The sequence below is a fragment of the Marmota flaviventris genome, chromosome 14 (assembly GCF_047511675.1).
Source record: "Marmota flaviventris isolate mMarFla1 chromosome 14, mMarFla1.hap1, whole genome shotgun sequence".
Classification (NCBI taxonomy): domain Eukaryota; kingdom Metazoa; phylum Chordata; class Mammalia; order Rodentia; family Sciuridae; genus Marmota; species Marmota flaviventris.
Window position 1 is genome coordinate 20,211,590 of NC_092511.1, and position 23,093 is coordinate 20,234,682.

At 48.4% G+C, this 23,093-nt stretch overlaps 1 protein-coding gene across 1 annotated transcript; it reads left to right on the forward strand.

The window, feature by feature from the left end:
* Positions 1-6,562: 6,562 nt before the first annotated feature.
* Slc35f6 (solute carrier family 35 member F6) lies at positions 6,563-22,395 on the forward strand. Its single transcript, XM_027933518.2, has 6 exons — positions 6,563-6,735; positions 15,000-15,072; positions 15,677-15,848; positions 16,131-16,343; positions 17,063-17,173; positions 18,386-22,395. Exons 1-6 carry the CDS (start codon positions 6,659-6,661, stop codon positions 18,853-18,855), a joined length of 1,116 nt encoding a protein of 371 aa, XP_027789319.1. The 5' UTR covers positions 6,563-6,658; the 3' UTR covers positions 18,856-22,395.
* Positions 22,396-23,093: the final 698 nt, after the last annotated feature.

Below are 23,093 nucleotides of genomic sequence, written 5' to 3' on the forward strand. Positions count from 1 at the left end.
CTGGATATCTGGTAGTTGTGTCCCATTCACAAGGTGACCTCTCTTCCTGATCCTGTGTCTGTTCATTTTATAATCTTGAATAGGTAAATTTATACATTGGATAAAATTAAAAAGTCACAAAAAGGTATGCAGCAGAAAGGGAGTCTCACCCCAGCCCTCCACCACCCAGTTATTAATCAGAGATTTTCTATGTATTTATATTCACATATTTTAATTTTTTCACATATAGTAGCATATTCTACATGAGGCTCTTAGTACCACATCAAGGACATCATTGTACATCAGCTCATGACAAGCACGTTGAATCCTTGGAAAGCAACACATACCCACCCCATCCCCCAGGTGTAGGATATGGAGCTGCCATAATTTATTTGGATGGTGGTTCCCAGTGCTTTTGGTGGACATTAGGTGGTCTTCAATATCCATAGCCATTATAAACATTTGTGGGGAAATGTGGTAAAGTAAATTCCTGGAAGTGGGCTTGCTGGGGTTTCCAGTTGGGATTCATTTCGGTCTCATATTCTAGAAAACCCTACATAAGGAGACTTTAAATATGTAGGGCCTCAGTATCTCATGCAAATCAAGTGTAGAGGCAGATGGTCCAGAGTAACATGGCAGCTCCACGCCAGGGCACAGCATGTGCGTAATTTTCATAGACATCACCAATTGCCCTCTTTGGAGGCCATACTGTCCTGTTTTCACCGTCAATGTACAGCTTCCCTGCAGCCTGGCCAAATCCCACCAGCATACTTTGTTTAAAATTTCCCAATTAAACAGGTGGAAGTGGCATTCATTGTACTTGTAAATTTGTATTTTTCTAATTGTGAGCAGTGTTGAACATCTCTTCATGGGCTTAATATGTACTTCCTTTTCTCTGGATTGTCTGATTGTATTCATAACCATTTTCCTTTAGTGCTTATGTTCTCATTTGTATTGAAATTTTGTTAGCTTTATTAAAATATATACCATAAAATCCACCCACATCAAATGTACAATTCAATGGTTTTAGTATATTCTCGGGTTGTGCAACTGTCACCACAATTTAATTATTTATTTGTTTGATTGATTATTTATTGGTTTTACAGTACTGGGGATTGAACCAAGGGGTGCTCTACCACCAGGCCACATCCCCAGCCCTTTTCATTTTTATTTTGAGACAGAATCTCACTAAGTTGGGCTGGGGATGTGGCTCAAGTGGTAGCACGCTTGCCTGGCATGCGTGCGGCCCAGGTTCGATCCTCAGCACCACATACAAACAAAGATGTTGTGTCTGCCGAAAACTAAAAAATAAATATTATAAAAAATTCTCTCTCCCTCTCTCTCTCTCTCTCTCTCTCTCTCTCTCCCTCTCTCTCTAAAAAAAAGAATCTCACTAAGTTGCTGAGTCGCTGAGGTTGGCCTTGAATTTATGATCATCCTGCCTCATTCTCCTGAGTCGATGGGATTATAGGCCTCCGCCACCACACCCAGCTCCACAGTCTAATTTTAGATCATTTCATGCCCTCAAAGGAACCCAGTACCTATTAGCAATCATTTCCCACATTCACCCACCTTCACTCCTCCTCGGCCTCCCAGGGCTAAAAAAACCACGAATCTACTTTCCATCTCCATAGTATTGCTCATACTGGACACTTCACACAAATGAATCATACAATGTGGTTCTTTATGTTTGGCTTCTTTCACTTAGTATAATGGTTTCAGAGTTTATTATTTAAATAATCACCACTATTTCAAAATGCCTTATTTGTACTTATTAAATTTCTATTAGTATTTGGTTGTATTTATAGATTTTTAAATTTTTGTTTCAAGTTATTTATCCATGTACCAGTACCATATTGCACATTTAACTTTTTTGTTTGGAAATTTTCAAATATGTAAAAAAATGAGAGAAAATAGTACAATGAGTATACCCATAATTCAGTTTCAACAATCATCAATTTCCTTCCATTCTTGTATTTTTTTATAGGGATGATTTTTGTTGTTGTTGTTGTTTGTCTGTTTGTTTGGTTTTTTTGTTTTTTGTTTTTAGTACCCTGGATTGAGCTCAGAGGCACTTGGCCACTGAGCCACAACCCCAGCCCTATTTTGTATTTTATTTAGAGACAGGGTCTTACTGAGTTGCTTAGTGCCTCACTTTTGCTGAAGCTGGCCTTGAACTCATGATCCTCCAGCCTCAGCCTCCAGAGCTGCTGGAATTACAGGTGTGCGCCACCATGCTCAGCTCTAGTCTAGAGACTGAGCCCAGCACCTCTCACATGCTAAGCGCATGCTCCAGCCCTGAGCTACACCCCCTACCCTAGAGTATTTTAAAGTAAATCATTTTACCTACAATTACTTTATTGTCTAACAGCTAAGGACCTTTTTTAAATGTGATCATGATGTCTCTATCATAACTCTGATGGAGAGAATTTTGTGCTCTCAACAATGTCCCCAAAACCTGTGAATTAATTACGTAATATAATAATAGGGACTTTATAGATGTGGCTAAAGATCTTAAGATGGGGAGAGTATCCTGGGCTATCCATGTAGGACCAATGCAATGCCAAGTTCTATAGCACCCAGGGAGTCAGAGTCAGAGAAGGAGATGTAACTATAGAAACAAAGGTCGGAATGAAGTGGGGCGAGGAAGGCAAGCAGCCTCCAGAAGCTGGAAAAGGTGCCCGGTGTGGTAGTGTACACCTATAATCCTCCACGCTTGGAAGGCCGAGGCAGGAGGATTGCAAGTTCCAAGTCAGCCTTGACAATTTAGCAAGACCAAAATTTAAAATATTTTATCTCAAAATAAAAAAAACTTTATGCACTGGGGAGTAGGTCAATGATAGAATGCCCCTGGGTTCAATCCGTGGAACTGCAAAAAGAAAAAGAAAAATCACCTTGAAAAGGCAAGGAAACAGATTCTCCCCTGGAGCCTCTCCAAGGAGCACAGTTCTGCCCAGACCTTGACTCTAGTCGAGTGTCTGTATTTCAGACTTCAGTGTTCCAGGGCTGTATGGAAATAAATTTGTACTGTTCTAAGTCATTATATTGTGGTAATTTGTTATGAAAATAATAGGAAACTAAATAGATTAATAAAATAAGCAATAACTTACTGTCCAGATCATGCTCAGTTCCTCCCAAATACTTCTAAACCCTCTTTTCTGAGACTTAGTATTTGTACATCTTTATGGGATATGCTATGGTAATTCAATGCACATAACCCAGCAGGGTTTGCCAGGCTGGGAAATAAAATACAGCGTGCCCAGTGAAATTTGAATTTCAGATCAATAATGAATCACATTTTACGATAAGTGTGCTCCAAGCAATATTGGGTACATAGCTATATAGTCAAATGCCACATAACGACCTTTCAGTGTCCCACAAAATTATATCACCCAGTGGCAGGGCAGCCACCTTAGTTTGTGTAAGCAGTCTATGATGTTCACACCTGGACCGGATCACCAGCTTTTCAGAATGTGTCCCTGTCATTAAGCAACAGATGACTCTGCTATAAAATGATGCATTGTTTATCTGAAATCAAATTTAACTGGGAGACAATATTTTATCTGGATCTGCCTTGATCCTGCTGGAGCCAAACACCAGTTTCCAGAATCCACTGATCTGCCCCAAAGCTAGTGATCTGAGCTGATTGGGAAGAGAGGGGAGGAGGGTCTAGGAACAAAAATGATAAGAAAGAAAAGAGAGGAGCTTTGGAAATGACCTTATGAGGGCCTGAAGCTGGAAGGAGCTGGTGATTTCTAATCTAATCATCTCTGGTCACCATAGAAACCAGCTGTAAAGTCGGCCAGGAGCTGGTGAGCCCTTCTCCACTACCCCCCTGCCTTTCTGCCAGTGCAGATGGTCCACATAGTCTACCTTTGTCAGGCTTGATTCACATCTCAGATTCTTTCCCAGGACCTAACGCAGCTAGCTCTCTTCCTCCTAAGCCCCTTGCTGCCCTTTCCAGCACATTCTCAAAGTGCCACCCTTCAATGCCAGCCTTCGGGGAGAGGATCAAGGGACACTCAGGTCCTGCCCAAGAGAGGGTCACATCCTAGCCAGGGGACAAGCTACACAGGAGCCCAAGAATATTCAGCAAAAACATGTTTAAAAAAACACAAAATCGTGTCTCACCTGGTCTGACTGCACAAGTATCTCTGTCCTTCCCAGGGTAAAGTAATTCTCTCCTAATGTGATTAAATTGATTGGGAAAATGTTCTATCTTTCAGACATGTCAAGAGCTGGCAGGGAGTAAGCTTTGAATACAAAAGCAGGGCTTGCAATGAGCATTTTACTTGATTCTGAAAATTATAGGCTCTTTGAAGGTGGCATGCAAATTTGTTCAAAATGTCCCCACTTTGGGAGACAAGGCCAGAAGACAGAATTAAGCTCAACACAAAGCACAGGAAGCACTTTTGAGGTCAGGAGGCCAAAACTTCCACCCTCAGGTCACGTTAATGCCACCATTTTCTGAACATGTGTCCCATGAGGAGCAATGAAGTTTAATTAAGTATGTGAGGACCACTGATGACCCCACCTCCAATCATCTTTCCCCATGCCTCAGATCATCTGCTACTCTTTCCTCAAAGTACCCCCAAACCCTAACGTCCAGGAGGTGGGTTTGATGCTTGGGTCTCCTACCTTCAGTTTGGCTGCCTTGTGAATAAATTCATTCTCCCCTGCAAAATCACTGTTTCAGTGATTGGCAAAACAGGTATAGTTTGGTAACAGCTGCCCGGAATACTGAAGCCACAGGGGTCAAGGTCTTGGCACAGGGCTGACACAGACTAGGAAACACCTGATAGGAGACAGTTTTGATTGCCACTGTTACCCCTTGTTTCCCTCCCCCAACTCCTCTGTCCCTTATACTTTGTCACAGGGCTGTGTGATTAATGGGAGCTCACCCAGTCCTCCGCTAAACCCCTAAGTCCCAGAGAGCAGCAATCTGCTGGCTATTCTTCAGGACCCTATACCTGGCTCTGGGCTTTATACTTAGTGGGCACAATAAGTATTTACCAATAAATCCTCCTATGTCCCAGAATCCAGAGACAGCTGTTTGGTGGATCATTAAAGACACTGTGATAAATTAAAATTAATTTTATGATGTGACTATAGAGACAGATTGCTTCTAATGAAATCATGTCGGGCTGATGAAACAAATATCATTAGATATTGTTTACTTCAGAACAGTGCCCTTGATCTGGATATATGTGGGGGAAAAGGTTCACAGCCCCACTGTGTGAGCCAGCTGGTGTGGGGCTGCCCCAGTCTGTCCCTTGGGACACAAGTTGTTTTTCATTCATCCTCCTATCCCAGTTTCTCAGCAAATATTTTTGGATAAACAAATAAATGCCTTTGAAATCACACAAAGTTTCTTGGGGACAAGAAACTCAGAAGAAACCTCCTCCAGGTCTCCTATCTTCCTGAGAGAGCAGAATTCAGTGAAGAAAAGTTCTAGAATTGTCTGCAGGTCCCAGACACACTTCCAAACTCACTCATGCCTTTGAGCCATCAAACGCACAATTCCCTCTATCCGGTCACCTCCTACATTTGGTCCAAAACCCCACTTATAACACTCACTCCGTCGGGGCTTCCTGTACTAGAGGTCTGGTGCAGATGCTTGACAGTTTTTGAGTCTATATTGACCAGGTGCACAAGTTCGAGGAAGTCTTAGGGTAGGAAGGAAAGAGGTCCTACCTCTGTAAGGCCAGTAACAAGGTTTGCAGAAATGGGGAAAATGAGTGTGCTGGGTCAAAACAGTCCTCCAAGGGGGTTTGCCTCCAGTACATCAGGCATGTGATGTAGACTACAGCTTTGAGAAAGAGGAAAGTGGACAGCAGGTGGCTGAAGACAAGAGTCGGGTTTTAAAGGCTGGAATTTCTCTGCAAACAAACCTAGGAAGGTCTTTCTACCTGGATGTCTCTGAGCATTGTCTAGATGGTTCATGAAAGAGCAGTAACCAGGCTTGGTGCAGCGATTGTACAGAAGGCTCGGATTTGGGGAGACTAAAGAATCTGAGCCCAACGCCCCACCCACCTACACACACACCGCACCACCAACAAAAACCATTTTAAGCAATTCACTCGGTCTCTCTCAATTTAGTTTTCGCTGTAAAATGTTCTCCCTGGCAGCTGGAACTAGATTCCTACGCTGCTTTGCTGGAAGGTGTGAGCCGGCTGGGATCCCCAGGGACACCTCGAGGCCTCCCTGGAGTTCCCTGGGTACCCTAGAGAGAGGAAATTCCCACGCTGGACATTTCCATCTCGCGACTAGTCTCTGGACATCCTTCAGCCCAATCTCTCCCAATGGTTTACGAAACGCTCTAATACCCACGATAATGCATCCTACCATCGGCCTCCTGTTACAAATGGGGAGGCCACGGGACTGGGGTGTAGCTCACGCTTGCCTAGCGTGCGTGAGGCTGAGATCCCCAACATCGAAAACCAGGGAGGTGGCTGAGCCTGGGCGCCGGCTCGCCAGAGTCACCCGGCGGGAACCAGCTAGTCGGCAGCCTACCCAGCCGAGCGCCTTAGGCTCTGCGTGCTCCTGGGGGCGGGGAAAGCGGGAGCAGGGCGGGGCCTGCGCGGATCACGTGACGGTCGGACCGGAAGCGCTCAAACCCGAGACCCCCGGGTGACCGGGTGGGAGCTGCTCACTCCGGTGGGTTGCCTTGTCTGCTACCATGGCCTGGACCAAGTACCAGCTGTTCCTGGCCGGGCTCATGCTCGTCACCGGCTCCATCAACACGCTGTCGGCAAAGTGAGTCTGGGCCCGGCCCGGCGGGGGCCCTGCTGGGCCTGCGCGCGCTTCCCCACCCGCCTTCCCAGTTGTTGCCATGGGTTCGCCCAGTTTATGGACCACCCAAGGGTGCGAGGCTCGGGGTCACATCTCGTCTCCGCGTCTCAGTTTCCTCATCTTAAAACCGGAGTTTGGACCAGTTCCTCTCCGCTGCTTCCCAGGGCTGTGGTCGGAGCCGGAGCCCGAGTCCGAGCCGAGCACCGCCCTCCAGGAGCTGGGGGCCTGCGGAGGAGGCTCCAGGTCTTGGGCAGGCGAGTTATTGTCGTGGCAGGTCAGGCCGAGTGACTAATGAGAGTGAAGGTTGAGGCAGCAGAGAAGTGGGTGCCCACCGGCCGCTAGTGGAGGAAGGATTAGAGCTGCACCTTGACTTTTAGGTGGGGTTCTGTGTGGCCGAGACTTGGAGGCGGGGAACAGAAAGTCCAGATCCAACACCAAATGCCTAGGCTGGATTTTTACCCCATAATCAGAGATGGACTGTTGAGCTGCGGAAAGACATGTTGAAAGTGGTATGATAGAAAAACGAATGAAGTGATATGATTAACCTGGGAGTCAATTGAAGATTGTTTGGGGCAGGGAATACCATTCTATGGCTGCTGCTACGAGACAAGGAGATGATAGTGAGGCAGGAAAGGAAGGGGCAGGTGGTAGGATCAAGGGTTTCTGCCTGGAAGGAAGATAAGTGTTCTTAATCCAGACAGGGAGGGCAGGTGGGCATTTCAGCTGTGGTACTCTCTCAGGAGTTTGGGGACTGAGAGCACAGGGTCACCACGACGCTGAGGAGTCAGCATAGCTTCCTCTCTGTCATGGGCAGAAAAGCCATTCCTTCCCGTGGTAGCCACTTTCTCTGCCCCACTACAGGGCAGGGCCTTCCTTCTCCTTTCTGTTCACCATCTAAAAGCCCCAAAACATGGGGCTTGGCCTTTTCTTGAACTGATTCAAGTTCAGTTCAGCTGTTCCTGGCCAGGATCATGCCCTGTACATGAAGAACAGTGGACAGTGGTCCTCTCCCAGTCAGACCTCACTTCCACCTTGGCCCTGCCAGGCTCCAGAGCCAAGAGCATCAATGTAGCAATTCCAAATGGAAGCTTTCCTGCCCTCTGAGATGTGCTGCAAGTCCTCTGGGTTTTCTGTTGGGTTCTACACTTTGAGAAACTGGCTGTGAGCCTTCTGAGGGCATGACTGTTTCTTAATAATTGCTGAGACATTTGTATCTCACATACTTCATTAGTGCCGCAAGGTGTTTCAGAAGAGAACCTGGGAGAGCAGTATTCACTTCTGTCAGAGGAGTATAAGTTACCTACAGTGTAGGAGGGAAAGAGGCCAAGAAAAGGTCCCTGCCTTTGAAATGCTCACAATCTGAGATGAAGGAGACACATGGCAGTACAGTATCCCCCTCTTCTGCTGAAGGATGCCACACTTCTGTCTCTCTAGTTCATCTCTGACCAACTATTGTCTTATGGTAAACTTCTGGCCTCCTGGGCACTGCAACCTCCTGGAGTTTACACCTCTGAGATGTAAAGGGCCCCAGCCTGAGGACTCCCCTGTCCGTAGCTAGCTGACATAACAGAACAAGACTTCCATCCAGCTGTTAGACCATCCAAAGCCTCACTCAAGTGCTCAGAAAGTTGCTATAAGTCTTTCATGGCTGCTGTCCCCATGGAGAGTATAAACGGCAATTATGCTGACTTGGCTTCTTCTTTAAAAGCTCCAAACTGGTCAGGTAGGGACCCAGGAGATCCTCAGTCCCAGGGGGCCTCACCCTTGGAGGCTACCTGAGAGACAGGAAGGAGGCTCCCAAGTCTGTTATAGGATGAAGCCTTTTGTCTTGCCTCTGCCCTATAACCTGGTGTGGGGCCTCTCAGGAGTGTCTACCCTGAAACTGGCCCCAGAGTTGGAACTTAATTAGTATTTAAGGCCAGACTGTGAGACGGATGCTCTTAGAAAGAATGAGGAAGAAGAGCAGCTTGTACTCCCTGGTGTGAATTATTGATACAAAATCACATTTTCATCAGGTGCAGATCATAGTCAGCATAGCCAACGAGTACAAAGAGTGTACCCAGCCCTGCCAAGTGCCAGGCCCTGCTCTCATCACCTTTCATGTGAACTGAGTGAATTCTTGTAATCACCCAATGAGGTAGATAAACTTATTATCCCCAATGAAGTAAACTGAGGTACAAAAAGATTAAATTACTTGCCAAGTTCAATTCATCTACCAAGTGGCAGGGTTTATATTTGAGTCAAAGTAGTGTGGCTATAGAATCCATTCTCTTAACCACCTATGGGTAGAGGCGGTGCAGAGACTGGGGACTTCTCTCATCATTCTTGGGGAGAGAGTGTTTAGAATGTTAGAAATCATCTGATCTGATCGCCACAATTTACAGGAGATACCCCAAGAGATTTCAGAGAGAATGGTTTCAAAGATCAGCAGAAGGTGCTGGTGAGGTGGTGAGTCAGGCTGGTTGGTGTCAGAATGGGAGCTGTCACCCAGGCCTCAGGACTTTAGTCTGGTCCTATTTGTTAGGACTGAAGTGGCTCAAAAGTCCCACCCCTTCAGCTTTCCTCTCTCATCTCCCTAGATAGGGACAGATGAGCCTGTATCCAAAGAAGGTATAATCCTGTAAGTGACATCTCCCTCCCAGTCCTCAGGGTGCCTTCCCCTTGTGCCTGGGCAGCAAGTCTCTGCCAACATCCTGATTGCCTTGCCCCTGGTGCCAGGGGACACTCAAGGTCCAGACAGAAAGCCTCAGGCAGTCCTTACAGTGTCTCAGCCTGAAAAAGGAGCTTGGGTGCTTCCCTCCCTGAGTGAGCACGTGCCACCTGCTGTGCTGTTACCACAGGGCACTCTCCTCTGCCCACTCAGCAAGTTTTGGAAGGCTGCTGGGAGATGTCACGTGCTCTGGGAGGAAAAGCTACCAGTCAGGCGGGCCCTTTGGCCCCTCCCTGGGTGTTGGCAAAGGGCCTCTCTCTGGGAAGTAGCTGCTTCTCCTTCTATGGCTCTTTTCTCATCAGCACCTTCTGCTGATCATCTCCTTGAGACCAAACCCTTTCTGTCTACCTGATCCCATACCATGTAGAGCCCTGTTCTGCCTGTCTGAGATCACACCCATTTCAGAACCCTGTTCTCCTGAATCTGGCTTAGGATCCACATCTGAAGAGCCAGGGCTAAGCAAACACTAAGTGAGGTGCAGCTCCTTCCTTAGCTTCTGCAGGCTCTGGGCATGCCTAGCCAGGGAGGGCATGTGGGTCTGAGACTCCTCTATCTCTGGGCCAGGGACCCTGCCTGGTAACACCAGCCTCTATTAGAGAGCAGCATCATTGTCAATTCTGTGACAGCTCCAACTTTGCCCTTGGTACCAGACCCCAGCCTTCATGAACTGGCTTGGGAGAATTGCTTCAGAGAGTTGCAGGGTGAGCTCGAGGAGGCCTCAAGTTGGGAGGGCAGGGTATATAGTGGAATGAGCATGAGGCTTGGAAGCCGTAGGATTAAGATGAGTCATTCAGCCTCTTTGAGGCCTCTCGATCCCTTCATCTGTAAAGTGGACATGAAAATTCCTGATCTGCCTCCTTTCCAGGCACTAGGATCTACTGAGGAAAGTTTTTCTTCCATAGAAATGAGAGGGCTCATTGTCATTTATCATCTCCTAAGCCAGGGCCTTCTTCCAGAATACCCTAGAGGGTGGAGAAGGCCTGGTTCTTCTGTAGATCTCCCTTCAGTAAATCTCTTGGCAAGACAAAGACGCTGACTCACTGGGCTTGACAAGCTGGGGATGCTGGAAGAAATGGCAGAGATTCTGCAGGAATGGACACATAGTCAGTCAGCCAGGGCCAACCACATCAGCCACTTCCTCAGTCTGTGCCTGCCACCCTGACCCGAAGCACTGAGCTATGAGTGTGGGCAGGGCCCACCAGGGACTGAGTCACCACCAGCAAGGGTTGCCCACTTCCTAGCCTGCCCATCACATTCAGGAACCCCCTAAAAGGAGCCAGCCTCTGCCAGCAGAGGGTGCTTCCTCATGGGGCCTCAGCCTGTCCCCAGAATAGAGCATCTTCAGAGAATAGAGACCTATCTGCAGGGCTGACCCTCTCCTCACCCCAACAGGGGAACAGGAAGAGTCTAAAGTAAGAAGATCATAGGAGAACTTCAAAGCTTGGGGATGGGCCATAGACCTGGTGTCATCATTCCTGGGTATTACCCTGACTCAGCACATAATGAGCCCTGTGACCCTCAAGCCCTCTCTAGCCCTCAGTTCCTCATGTGAGAGCCACACATTTTGTGGCTCTGTGGAGCTGCAGGGGCAGTAGCCTTAGGCCCTTCCAGCTGCCACTTCCTCAACGTAGGGTAGGTTCCAGAGCATGGACTCTTCCAGAAGCTTTCAGGCCAGGGCAAAACTGGATCCACACTGACCCCAGCACAAAGGGAGGGGGCTCCTGCTCAGTGAGTGAAGAGGGAGAAGAAACAGAAAATGGTCTGTACTGAATACCTGTCCGGACGAGGTCTTATAGAACTTATGCTTTCAGTGCCTTACCCGTTCATCAGTGTTTCCTGATTGTCCCTGAAACCTATCCAGCCTATGCAAGTCAAGACAGCCTTCTATGTAAGCTGCTGCCTCTCCTGAGTGTGAGTTCAAACAGGGTTTGACCTCAGCTCTGCAGGCTGTTAACTCTAAGAGCCTGAACTGTTCTCTGCACCTGAGCCTTGGAGTCCCCCTTTAAAATGAGGATCCTTGTGAAGCTTAACCAGGATAGCCTACAAGAGGTGCTTGGCACAGGTCCAGCACAAAATCAGTTTTCAGTGCATGGCCCATCCAACAAAACATCTATGAACATCAACAAACAGCAAAGTGCTCTTCCACCTTTGGAGTCACAGCTGTCATCCCCGGACACACTGAGGCTAAATTTGGGCTCTCATCTGTGAGACCTGGGGTCCTCCTGAGCCTGAGCAATGAGCCAAAGCCTGACTCCTGCCCTAAAGTGCCCACAGGCCTGAGTGTCCCTACTCTGTCCTGAAGAGACAGACAAGGCAGGGCAGCCTGTGCTGCTGACACCCAATCCCTTGGGCTGCTGGGCTCTTGGATACAAAGTGATTCCATTTCCCTGTTGGGAACCCTGCCAGGCCAGCCTGTCCAGGCAGACCTACCTTTCAGAGAAAGCCCAGACAACCGTGGGGAGAAGGGAGCTTAGCGCCTCACCGCCAGCATTCCATGAAGCACCCAACCCCTGACAAAGGACAGGCCCCAGAAGAGGTTTCCCCCTCTGGCCAGCTTGTTCCACTCAGCTCTGGTGGGAAGTGGGACTCATTAGGGACATGGCCTCTGGGCTGCAGCACTTGATCTTTCTGCCAGCAAGACCTGGAAATCTCATTCATTAAACCACGAATGTCAAACTTCTGCATAATAGTGTGCCAGGACCAGGGATTTTAGAGGTGTGGAAGAGGGGGTTGGGGTTGTGGCTCAGTGGTAGAGCACTCGCCTAGCATGTGTGAGGCCCTGGGTTCGATCCTCAGCACCACATAAAAATAAATGAATAAAATAGAGATGTGGAAGCACTGAGCTCACTCTCAGCCTACAGTGAATGTGGAATCCGAATGTTCTATGGATGTGAGTTGTTACTGGAAACTGCATAGGCAGTAGCACAGGCTGAGTTCTAGGTGGTGGCACCATTGCTATTCTGGGGGAACTTCTTTGGGTGGCACCAGGATGAGAAAGTGGCTTTCATCCCGCCCCCAAATTTTTGCCCTAGGCTTCTGGTTGGCCTTGATGGACTTGGTGGCACCTCTCTTGTCCCTACTAGAGGACCCCCGGCTCCAACCCTACCAGTTCACCTCTCTGGCTTGTTCCCTTGTTCAGGGAGTCTGCTCTGCACACTTGGTAAAACTGAGCCTGGGTGTGCTTCTTCTTTTCTCCTCTCTTTCACTCAGTTGCCTCCCCCAGGCTTTCCCAGGTCTATCTGGGTAAGCCATATAGTCTGTCTGTGGCCCCCACTCACCTGCCATGTCCTGTCCTGCCTGGGGACCCAAGACCCAGAACCAGTAGCAGATCAGGCAGAAGAAAACTCCCAGAGAAAAGGGGTTTCTGCTCTGTAGTGAGGTCTTTCTTTGCCCCAGTGGTGTTAGAACTGGTTACAGTTGGACCCCTAGCATATGTAGGGCTCCAGGCTTCTCTCTGCTTCTAACCAGTCATGTCGGAATTTTCCCACTCCCCTTATCTCTCCTTCAACCACCACCCCAACCCTGTTCCCAAGAATCACAAACCCTCCTAACTGCCCCTCTCTCTCTACACCTTCTGAAGCAGGTGAGTCTCCTACTGGGTGAGGTTTGCTACTGTCCTGTTTCCTTCCTTCATCCTGAAGTGTGTTCAGATCTCTAAGTAGCTGTGGTTATTCCCTCAGATGTCTGTCCTTCAGCCCACAGTTCCCCTGTGTTCCCTAACCAGGAGGCACCACTATCCAGTGGCCTCCCCATTGCGTCATGCCCCACGGTCCAGGCATCATGCTCCAGGGACAGAGAAACCAGGGCTGCTGGGCAGGATCTTTGCCAAACCCAGGCCCTATGGCACTTTATGGGGAGGCACAGGAAGCAAAAGGCTGCCCCTCCCTTCAGGATCTCAGACTTGTTACAGGTAAGCCAAGAGTAGGGTGTACTATGATGTGCAGCTCTAGAAGTATATTTCAGGGAAAAGCATGTAACAGAAAGAAGTTCCCAGGGCTGGGAGCATAGTTCAGTATTAGAGCACTTGCCTAGCACGAGTGAGGCCCTGGGTTACATCCCCAACACTGCAGGAGGGAGGGCGGTCCCTAGCCTTACATCTTAGAGACTGCTGTCTGCAAGTGGGGTGCTCTGGTGAGAGAAGATCATGGCTCATAGGAAACAGCTCCAAAGTCTGTGTTGACTGGAGTCAGCAAGTGATCTGCCTGGTGTGGGCTGAGCAGTGCCAATGGACCAAGTATGTCCAACACAAGGAAGGGGTTGCACTTTTGCCAGTCTCTGACTGGGCCAAAGCACATGTTTGGCTCTGGGCCTGGGCTGCCAATACATTCCAGAAGTTAGCAGCTAGCAGAGCAAAAGGTTCAGAAGGAGTGGGGCTGTTTTGCCATGAGATTCAGGTTGGAAACTCTTCAGATATCTGAAAGGCTTTCTAATGAAAGATTAGACTAGATAACCACCCAGCAAAAATGAAATTCAGGAGAGAGAGCTTTCTTACAAAGATGGCAGACAGTTCAGAATGGCCATGGTAGCTACCCAAAGCCTATGCTTTGAAGGATTCTGGGCTCAGTGGGGAAGAGTGCTATGATCAGTTCTCCTGTCCACCACGGTGCTCTCTGGGACATCACTCCATGACTGCAATGCATGTATCCCCTGCTTTGGGGTCAGCTTTATGACTACATTTCAGGCCATTCAGGCTTTTTGGTGATGATCTGGTGGTCATCTCCCAGGGCTGGAGTATTCCTTGAGACCAGAGGCTTTGTGTCCCATGAGTCCCTTGACAGCCTGGTATAGCCTATAGACCTCTTCATAATAATGTTTTAAAATGTGCAAATGAGAGACCAAGGATCAAATTACATTGACAAAGTTGTCAAACATTAAAAAGCAAATTCACAATATAGTAATACATATGTTCCTTAATACATTAAATTTCCATTCAAAAAATTGACAAAACAAAAAGCTGGTTCTTTGAAAAAAAACAAATAAAATTGACAAACCCCTTGGCTATCCTAACAAAAAGAAGGAGAGAGGAAACTCAAATTACTAAAATTTGGGATGAAAAAGGAAATATCACAACAGGCACTATTGAAATATAAAAGACAATTAGAAACTAGTTTGAAAATTTATACTCCAGTAATACAGAAAACCTTGAAGACACCAACAAATTTCTAGAGGTATATGATCAACCCAAACTGAGTCAAGAGGACATACACAATTTAAACAGATCAATTTCAAGCAAGGAAATAGAAGATGCCATCAGAAGCCTACCAACCAAGAAAAAACCCGGGACCAGGCGGATTCAGAGCTGAGTTCTACAAGACTTACAAAGAAGAATTAATACCAATACTCCTCAAATTATTCCGTGAAATAGAAAAGGAAGGAACCCTTCCAAACCCTTCCACCTGAGGCTGAGGCTCTCAGTCTGGACATCCTGGCCCTGGGAGGAACAAGGCCCTCCACAGGCATCAGGCTGGCAGAGAGTCCTGCCAAACTGCCAGGGTCTGACCTTTCCTTTTTGCTGCAGGTGGGCAGACAACTTCATAGCCGAGGGCTGCGGAGGAACCGCAGAGCACAGCTTCCAGCATCCCTTCCTCCAGGTACGGGCTCTGGCCCTCCCACCATCTCCCAGGCCTCAGACCAGCACCCTTGAAGCTAGGCTGTTTCTTGGCCTAGGGATGGAGCTCCCCTGCTTTTTCCTCCCTTAGAGCAGGGCCAGGATCTAAGGGTAACCCTGGAAGCAAGCAGAGGGCACAGTCCTATAGGAGGCCTACATGAGTCTTCACCATGTCCAGTCAGAACACATGGAAAGAAGCCCGTTTTCCAAGCCCAGAATACCACTGGGTCAGGGTAGACCTCATTATTGAAAGATACCCCAAATTGGACTGGGGGTTGGGAGACTCAGATTTCAGCCCCAGTCTGTTAGCAGTTTGCTTAGTGGCCTTCCGTCAGTCTTTGAACCTGTCTGGGCCTGTTTCTTCACCTGGAACTTCACAAGGGGTTGGCCTGGATGAATGATCTTCACACAGGTTACCACAGTCTTAGAGTATTTTAAGAGCCCCACAGCAGCTGTTTTTATTGGTTTGACAGGTTGGGGTTCTGGGTAACCTCCTATTTGAAGAAAGATTAAATAAAAAACAATACTGCTACTGGTGGTCCCCTAGTTCCCTTCAGTGCTAAGTCTGTGGGTTCTCATCCCTGCAGGCAGTGGGCATGTTCTTGGGAGAGTTCTCCTGCCTGGCTGCCTTCTACCTGCTCCAGTGCAGAGCCACAGGGCAGTCAGTCTCCAGTGTGGATCCCCAGCAGCCCTTCAATCCCCTTCTTTTCCTGCCTCCAGCCCTCTGTGACATGACAGGAACCAGCCTCATGTATGTGGGTGAGTAGCCAGGTCAAGAAGGCTCAGTGAAGGCTGTGGTCTGAAGGGGTCCCTGGTCAAACAGCCACCCCCACCCCACCCTGCTGTTCTGCCACAGACTTTTCACATGCACTTGCATGTGCACACACATGTGCATTTACACACACACACACACACACACAAAACAAAGCAAAATTTATTGAGCACTTGCAATGTGCTCAGCTTTTCTCCAACCCTGAAAACCCCTCAGTGGCAGGCAGCCTTGGCCCTCAGGAGCTAATAGTCTTGTCTCTCCTTGTCTAGCCCTGAACATGACCAGTGCCTCTAGCTTCCAGATGCTGCGGGGTGCAGTGATCATATTCACAGGCCTGTTCTCAGTGGCCTTTCTGGGCCGAAGGCTGGTGCCAAGCCAGTGGCTGGGCATCCTGGCCACCATCGCTGGACTGGTGGTAGTGGGCCTGGCTGACCTTCTGAGCAAGCAAGACAATCAGCACAAGCTCAGCGAAGTGATCACAGGTATGGCCTTGGGGTAATAGGGGTCCTCTGTCCTATCATACCTTCCCCAGGGAGCCCAACATGGTTGTCCCTCAGACTTATACAAGCTCTGCCATATGCAGGAACTGGATAAGGGCACACAGCTGCTCTCAAGGGATCAGACAGTGTGGAGGAGACCGGATTGGGGTATAATTCACTAAGGAAGAGTGGCAAGTAACACAAGAGGAGCAAGAGACCCAAGGAAGGGGCTGTCCTGTTCTGTGATGCATAATCACAAACTGCTGGACGGGGACAGGAACAGAGACCTCTCACTGAGCACTTACACATGCCCAGCACGACACTGAGCTCTGTGCCATCCGCATCACAGGAGCCCTGCCACATCTCCAGAGCAAGCCATCACAGCCCATTTTATAGTGAAGTGTCTGCTCTGGGTCACTCAGAGTCAGGATTAAGCCAAAAACAGCTGTCTCAAACCTGTTGCTCCATAAGAGACCTGCTTTGCTGGGATGCAGCTCTCAGGTAGGTCTCTGGGCTTTCTGAAGTCTCAGCCCTGCTTGGCTGGCCTATCCTGCCCATCAGGGGCCAGGGAATCAAGCACAGGTAGTTATGACTAAGCCTAGTGAACTATATTGGGCTTGCAAAGTCAGGAGCTAGCACGTCATGTCCTTCGGGCCCTTCTGTCATCACCTCCAGACCCAGCCCCGGAGCAGCCCTGGTTTCACCTGGCTTTCTTTCAACAGGGGACCTGTTGATCATCATGGCCCAGGTCATCGTTGCCATCCAGATGGTGCTAGAGGAGAAGTTTGTCTACAAGCACAATGTGCACCCACTCCGGGCAGTGGGTACTGAGGGTGCGTGTGGGCACAGGCCTGGGAGGAGTGGCTGGAAGGGAGGACACGGTGGGGGACAGCATGGGGCATGAACTGCACAAGTGGATCACAGGGCAGGTGCTGTTGACCACTGAAGGGATGAGCCTCCTGCTCTCACACCTTCCTCCCTCACCAGATGTGAGATGACAGATCCTCTGACACCTGCTGTGTCAGGCAAGGGGAGGTCAAGGACAAAGATGAGTAAGATGCAGGCCCTCCCTAGAGGAGCTGACCACCAGGAAAAAAGGGACCTCAGCGTGCCTGAGCTTGGCCCACTGATGCTTCAGTGATGTCTCAATCACTGAGCAAGGCTAAGATTCTCGGGACAGGGAAGGTGGCTTTTGAGCCTCAGATTCCAACAGGCAGGAGCTGAGAACTCCAGACAGGGCAAAGGGCTGGGGAGCTGGATTTGAGTGCAATATAGGTTTCCCCAATATAGGTTGGGGATAATTGGGAATTAAGTAAGTCAGGGTCATGTCATGTCAAGCAACTAAATGACAGGTAAGAGGAACCACCAAAGATTTTTGAGCCAGGAAGACAACTACCAAAATTATGCTGTAAAAATACAAGATTAGCAAGATGGATGAGAGCTGTGCTGTCAGAGTAGCCCATGGACAGGTACCTATCAGGTTATTTGCATCTGGCCCAGTGAGAGCCAGAGGATCTGATGACAGAATGTAGATCAGCTGCGTCACAAAGTATACTGTTTGTTTCCACTCAGTTTATTTTCTAGCAAGATTTTATGAATGAAGCAGTGCTTACATTCTGGCACAAATTCTTTACTACAGACCAATCACATGCTAAATTAGGGAGCTCTTTTTTTTCAAACTTGTGAAAACAGTGTAGTGAATTGGAACCCGCAGCTCTTTCTTAAATGAATAGAATAGAATTTAAATGTCAGAGAGCATTGTATATAGCAAAGCTGTTGTTTAGGGAGTGCACCCATGCGTGCCTGTGCACATGTATCCCAGATCACAATACAAGATGTATTTCACTCTCAGTCCCATGAGATGCCAATGGACTAAGGTGGAGAGGGGGCAGCCAGAGCTCACTGCATAGGCCCAAAGTTCCTGAAGAGAGATAAAGGGACAGATCCCAGGAATGGGCAACAGGAGCCAAAAGGCAGTGCATGTGGGCTAAACTGGGAGGCGGTGGGCAAGGCAGAGTTTGTGACGTGCGTCCTCACCCCTTCAGGCCTCTTCGGTTTTGTGATCCTCTCCCTGCTCCTGGTACCCATGTACTACATCCCTGCCGGCTCCTTCAGTGGAAACCCCAAGGGGACACTAGAGGATGCCCTGGATGCCTTCTGCCAGCTGGGCAAACAACCGTTAATCGCCCTGGCTCTGCTGGGCAACATCAGCAGCATTGCCTTCTTCAACTTCGCAGGCATCAGTGTAACTAAAGAATTGAGTGCCACCACCCGCATGGTGCTGGACAGCTTGCGCACCGTGGTTATCTGGGCCTTGAGCCTGGCCCTGGGATGGGAAACCTTCCACCCTCTGCAGATCCTTGGCTTCCTCATCCTCTTGACAGGCACTGCCCTCTACAATGGGCTGCACCGCCCACTGCTGGCCTGCCTGTCCAGGGGCTGGCGCCCTGCCCCGGAGGCCGAGCGTGAAAGACTGCTAGATGGCAACCGGACTCCCATCAACGAAACCAACTGAGCCTCTCACGGGGCCTCTGCTACCACCCAGTGTTCTCTCTTCACCCTCTTCACCCTGAGGCTGAGGCCACATGGGCTGGTGGGCCTTGAAAGCCCTGTCCCCAAGGCCTTACCCTGCCCCTTCCCTATTGACCCTCCAGGGCAGCTGTTACCATTGAAGGCAAAAGGACACCCAGCTCCTTTTCTCCCCACTACCTGCAGGATGGTGTGACCCAGTCCCCACAGGCCTGAGTGTCACTGACCCCAGCCCTCCCAGCAGTACTAGAGCTAAATCATGAATTCAAAAGGCAGGAATTTACAACCATAGTATTTCTGAATCATAAACTAGATTGTCATGATAGATTATCTAGCTTATGAATCATAAGCTTCAAAGAAGAGAAACCAGTGAGCTGGCTCAAACCAGAACTAAGTACTATATTTTCTGAAACTTTTAAGATATTCCTTAAACCTGTCTGGAGATCTGGGTTTCATCCCAAACTGCTGCAAACTCAGTATGTGCTCCTTGGCCTGGTAGCTCTGGAAAGTTGTTTTCCATGCTGTGGCCTTTGGTGCCTTCTGGCCCCAGCATCTTGTGGGCCTCTGATTTTGACCAACCCAAGGAAAGAGAAACAGCCCCCTTACACCTCCCCTCCCTGTGCCTGTTTCGTTCTCATTCACACTCCACAGGCCTCGCTGTCTGGAAAAGACTACAAGGGAATTCCAGGCAGTCCTTGATTATCATTTTATGAACTTGTATTTTAAATATGAGGAAACTGAAGCCCAGAGTTATAAGTTTGAAAAGGGGACTCTCCTGCCATCAGCTCTGACCAAGGATGTGGGGGAACCCCAGGCTATGCAGGTGCATAACTCTGCCACAGGTGGGACCTAGAGCACATCTGCATCTCAACCCCACCCCAGCTGCCTAGCCTTGAAGAGAACCCTATCAGGGTAAAGCATTTGCCGAGTAATTCCAGTACCCTGGGCACTGTGCAGAGTGCTTAACTTGTTGTAACAGCCTGCAGAGGTGGCACAATGGAGAAATCTGGCCCAGAGAAGGCTAAGTGGCTTCCCATGGAGCCAGTATTCTAGCCTAGTTCTGCTTCCTGACCTGAGGCCTCTCCTACCATAGGGATCCCTATGGAGTCATTGGGGTAGAATTCTTTGGCTGCTTCCCCCAGGTACCCCCACCTGCAGAAAGGTATGATATCAGGACCCCCAGCAAGCAGGCAGCCCTTAATTCCAATATTGCTCTTTGGAATGTTTGAGTAGTGCCTCAAACCATTTTCCTAGGTGACTCAGAAATGAAACACTGAATGCTGAATGCCTGCTAGTGCGGAAGAGGGCCTTTGATGAGCGAAACCCTCAGGTTGGGTCTGATTTGAACCAGTTATCACGATGTGTCAGAGGCCTCTTGGGTCCACCAGCTCTAGGTCCTAGTGGCCTCTGCTTCTCTCAACCAGTATGTCACAGGAAGAAGGAAATGAACAGAGGGTGATGGAGACTGCAGCTGCCTCGTCTGAAAAGCTAGCACCTTACAATGTTGATTTGGATTTTATTTTTTAAAAGGGGAAATGAGCAGTATTGAACTTTTTTTTTCTTTCAGAAAAGGGAAGGGGCACAAGAGGGTCCTGGGGGTAGCAATCTAGAATCTTGGAGTGGAAAGCTCTAATGTACCCAAAGCATAGAAATCACCTAATCCCCTATTCATTGTCTAGATGGAGATACCAAAGCCCAGAAAGTGAAAAGAACTTCCTATGTCACAGCCAATTATAGGAAAAGCCAGATTTCCTGGTTTTGCCTATCCCATTCTGCCACAGATAGAGTTGCCTAGAGCTAACACTTAGATTCTGGGACTACTTGCCTGCTGTGGGCTGCCCCACCAGAGTGCTCAACTGCAGACTGCTTATGAGGGTGTTGGGGAAGCACTTGGCCTTCATTTGAGTGCTGCCCAAGGGGGCTGTTGGGTTTTTTTGTTTGTTTGTTTTGGTACTGGGGATTGAAACCAGAGATGATTAATCACTGAGCCACATTCCCAGCCCTATATATATATATATATATATATATATATATATATATATATATATATATATATATATATATAAATTTTTGTTGTTGTTGTAGATGGATACAATACCTTTATTTTATTTTTATGTGGTGCCAGGGATCGAACCCAGTGCCTCATGCATGCTAGGCAAGTGTTCTACTACTGAGCCGCAATGCCGGCCCCCATTTTTATATTTATTTAGAGACAGAGTATCACTGAGTTGCTGAGTGCCTCAGTAAGTTGTTGAGGCTAGCTTTGAACTCATGATCCTCCTGCCTCAGCCTTCTGAGTTGCTGGGATTACAGGCATGCACCACATTGCACCCGGCTGGGACTATTGATTTTTATGTTTGAAGGGGTGGAGGGATTATAGTAGGAGCTTGTGGTGAGGAGTGGAAGAACATGAGGAGGGAGCTGCTTCCCAGCCCCCTACCCCCAGTTCCCCACAAACTTGGGCAAATCACTTTCCCTCTGAGAGCCTGCTTCTTCCATCTGCTGTGGGAAGCCAGCCTCCATCTCACAGGAAAGGCGGGAGCATTACCTAAGAGAGTAGACTGGAGGGTGCTTGCCCCTGCCATGGCACACAGAGTAAGGCTATGCTCTCACGGGCTGCTGCAACAATGGCTCTGAAGAACCAACTTCATGCAGAGGGACAGAAACGTTTCGTTCCAGCACACAGCTGTGAAATATCAAGTGCACATCGATTATAGATTAAAACAGGAAACCTGGAGAAATATTTATGCTGAAGGTAGGTGTCTCCCAGACCCCTGGAGATTGCTCACCTGGACATGGGGCTTTGGCAGGTGGGTTTGAGAGGCCTTGCAGTGTACTCCTGGTCATCCTCTACTCTGCTGCTGAGTCTGGAAGGTTGAGGAAGTATCTGGTTGTGGCCTACCATTCTGAGTATGTAAGGGAACCCTACATAGTAGAAATTAGGATGCAGGCCCTAAGCCTGAAATTAGAATGGACAGATGACAGACTAGTTTACAAGCAGACAGCACTGGGAGGAGCAGGGCATTCATGTTCTCAGCTCTGCCCAGCCTTGACGAATGACCTTGAAGTGAAATGTTAACTTCTAAAGCACTGGCTGCCTTGGAAAGGGGTAGGTTCTTTGTATTCCTGAGCATGTTCACCTCCCTGGCACACTTGTAGGTTGTGATTCTTGGTTTTGCCTTGACTAAGTGCCCCTCTGGCCTTTTGCTGACTACATACTTGCAGCACCCATTTAGCAGGAGGTTTTGTGTGTAGCTGTAAAAGTTTATAAACCATCTTTCTTCGTTGGGAGCGCTTGTCGATTTTTTTCTTTTCCCTGTTTTTTTTTTCTTTTCGTTTTTTAAGACACAGGGCATTTGAGTCTCACCCTAGGGCAGTGAATCTCAATCTTTCCCCCTGAAATAGCCCTAACCCTAGATGAGAACAAGTGGGAGCTGGGTTTGGGAGGGATGGTCTGGAAGGGCAATGTAGCCTGTAATTATTTTTTAAAACTGCCTTATTTTAAAAAAGTGAATGTGAAATTTGTGATGTGCTCTATGTTTGTGTTTCTTTTAGTGTACACACAATTTTAAATTAGTTGCCATGAGATAAAACTGATGACCCAGGAAGTCAGGACTTGTGCCTTCTGTGCTTTTGTGTCCCCCTTGTTCCTGTAGGATTTTAGAAGGGCTGTCCCAGGGTTCCACATCCCTGAGCCTGGGATGACTCCAAAGGTCCAGCTACCCCATGGACTTCTTGGGACTCACCCTGCAGCCTTGGACTCATCAGGAAGCTCCACCATTGCTCTTAATCTTCACACAAGAGCCATGAGGATGGGGCACAGGCCTCAATGTAACAGTTTTTCCTTCTGGGTTCATTTTCCTTTCATGTTGCCCACAGTATTCTTTTTATAATTTCCCCTTCAGTACTCACCCTGAAAAATTCAAAGCAAATGTGTCTCCTTCAACCTACAATCAATAAGGGGAGATACTGTAAAAGTCAAGTTTAAGGTGGGTTTCTCCCAAAGGCAGTAAAAAGGGAAGATGCACTCGTTGCTGGGGGTGAAGAAGCTGAAGCAGTTCTGAGTCCCGCATGCTATCTGGTCCCCATCTCCACCTTGGCTTCCTATCCCACTGTCCAGGCCAAAATTGTGATCTGTTCCAGGACTCCTTCCCTCTCTGACCTGGCACTCATCAGGACAGATTGCTTAACTCACAAACCCCTGCACTGTCCTTTGGAGAAAAA

Bases quoted from the DNA above. Each gene is read 5' to 3' on its own strand.
- Slc35f6 (XM_027933518.2), top strand. From the start codon at position 6,659: ATGGCCTGGACCAAGTACCAGCTGTTCCTGGCCGGGCTCATGCTCGTC. The intron at 6,736-14,999 runs GTGAGTCTGGGC...TTTTTGCTGCAG, and splicing joins ATCAACACGCTGTCGGCAAA to GTGGGCAGACAACTTCATAG. The intron at 16,344-17,062 runs GTATGGCCTTGG...TTCTTTCAACAG, and splicing joins GCTCAGCGAAGTGATCACAG to GGGACCTGTTGATCATCATG.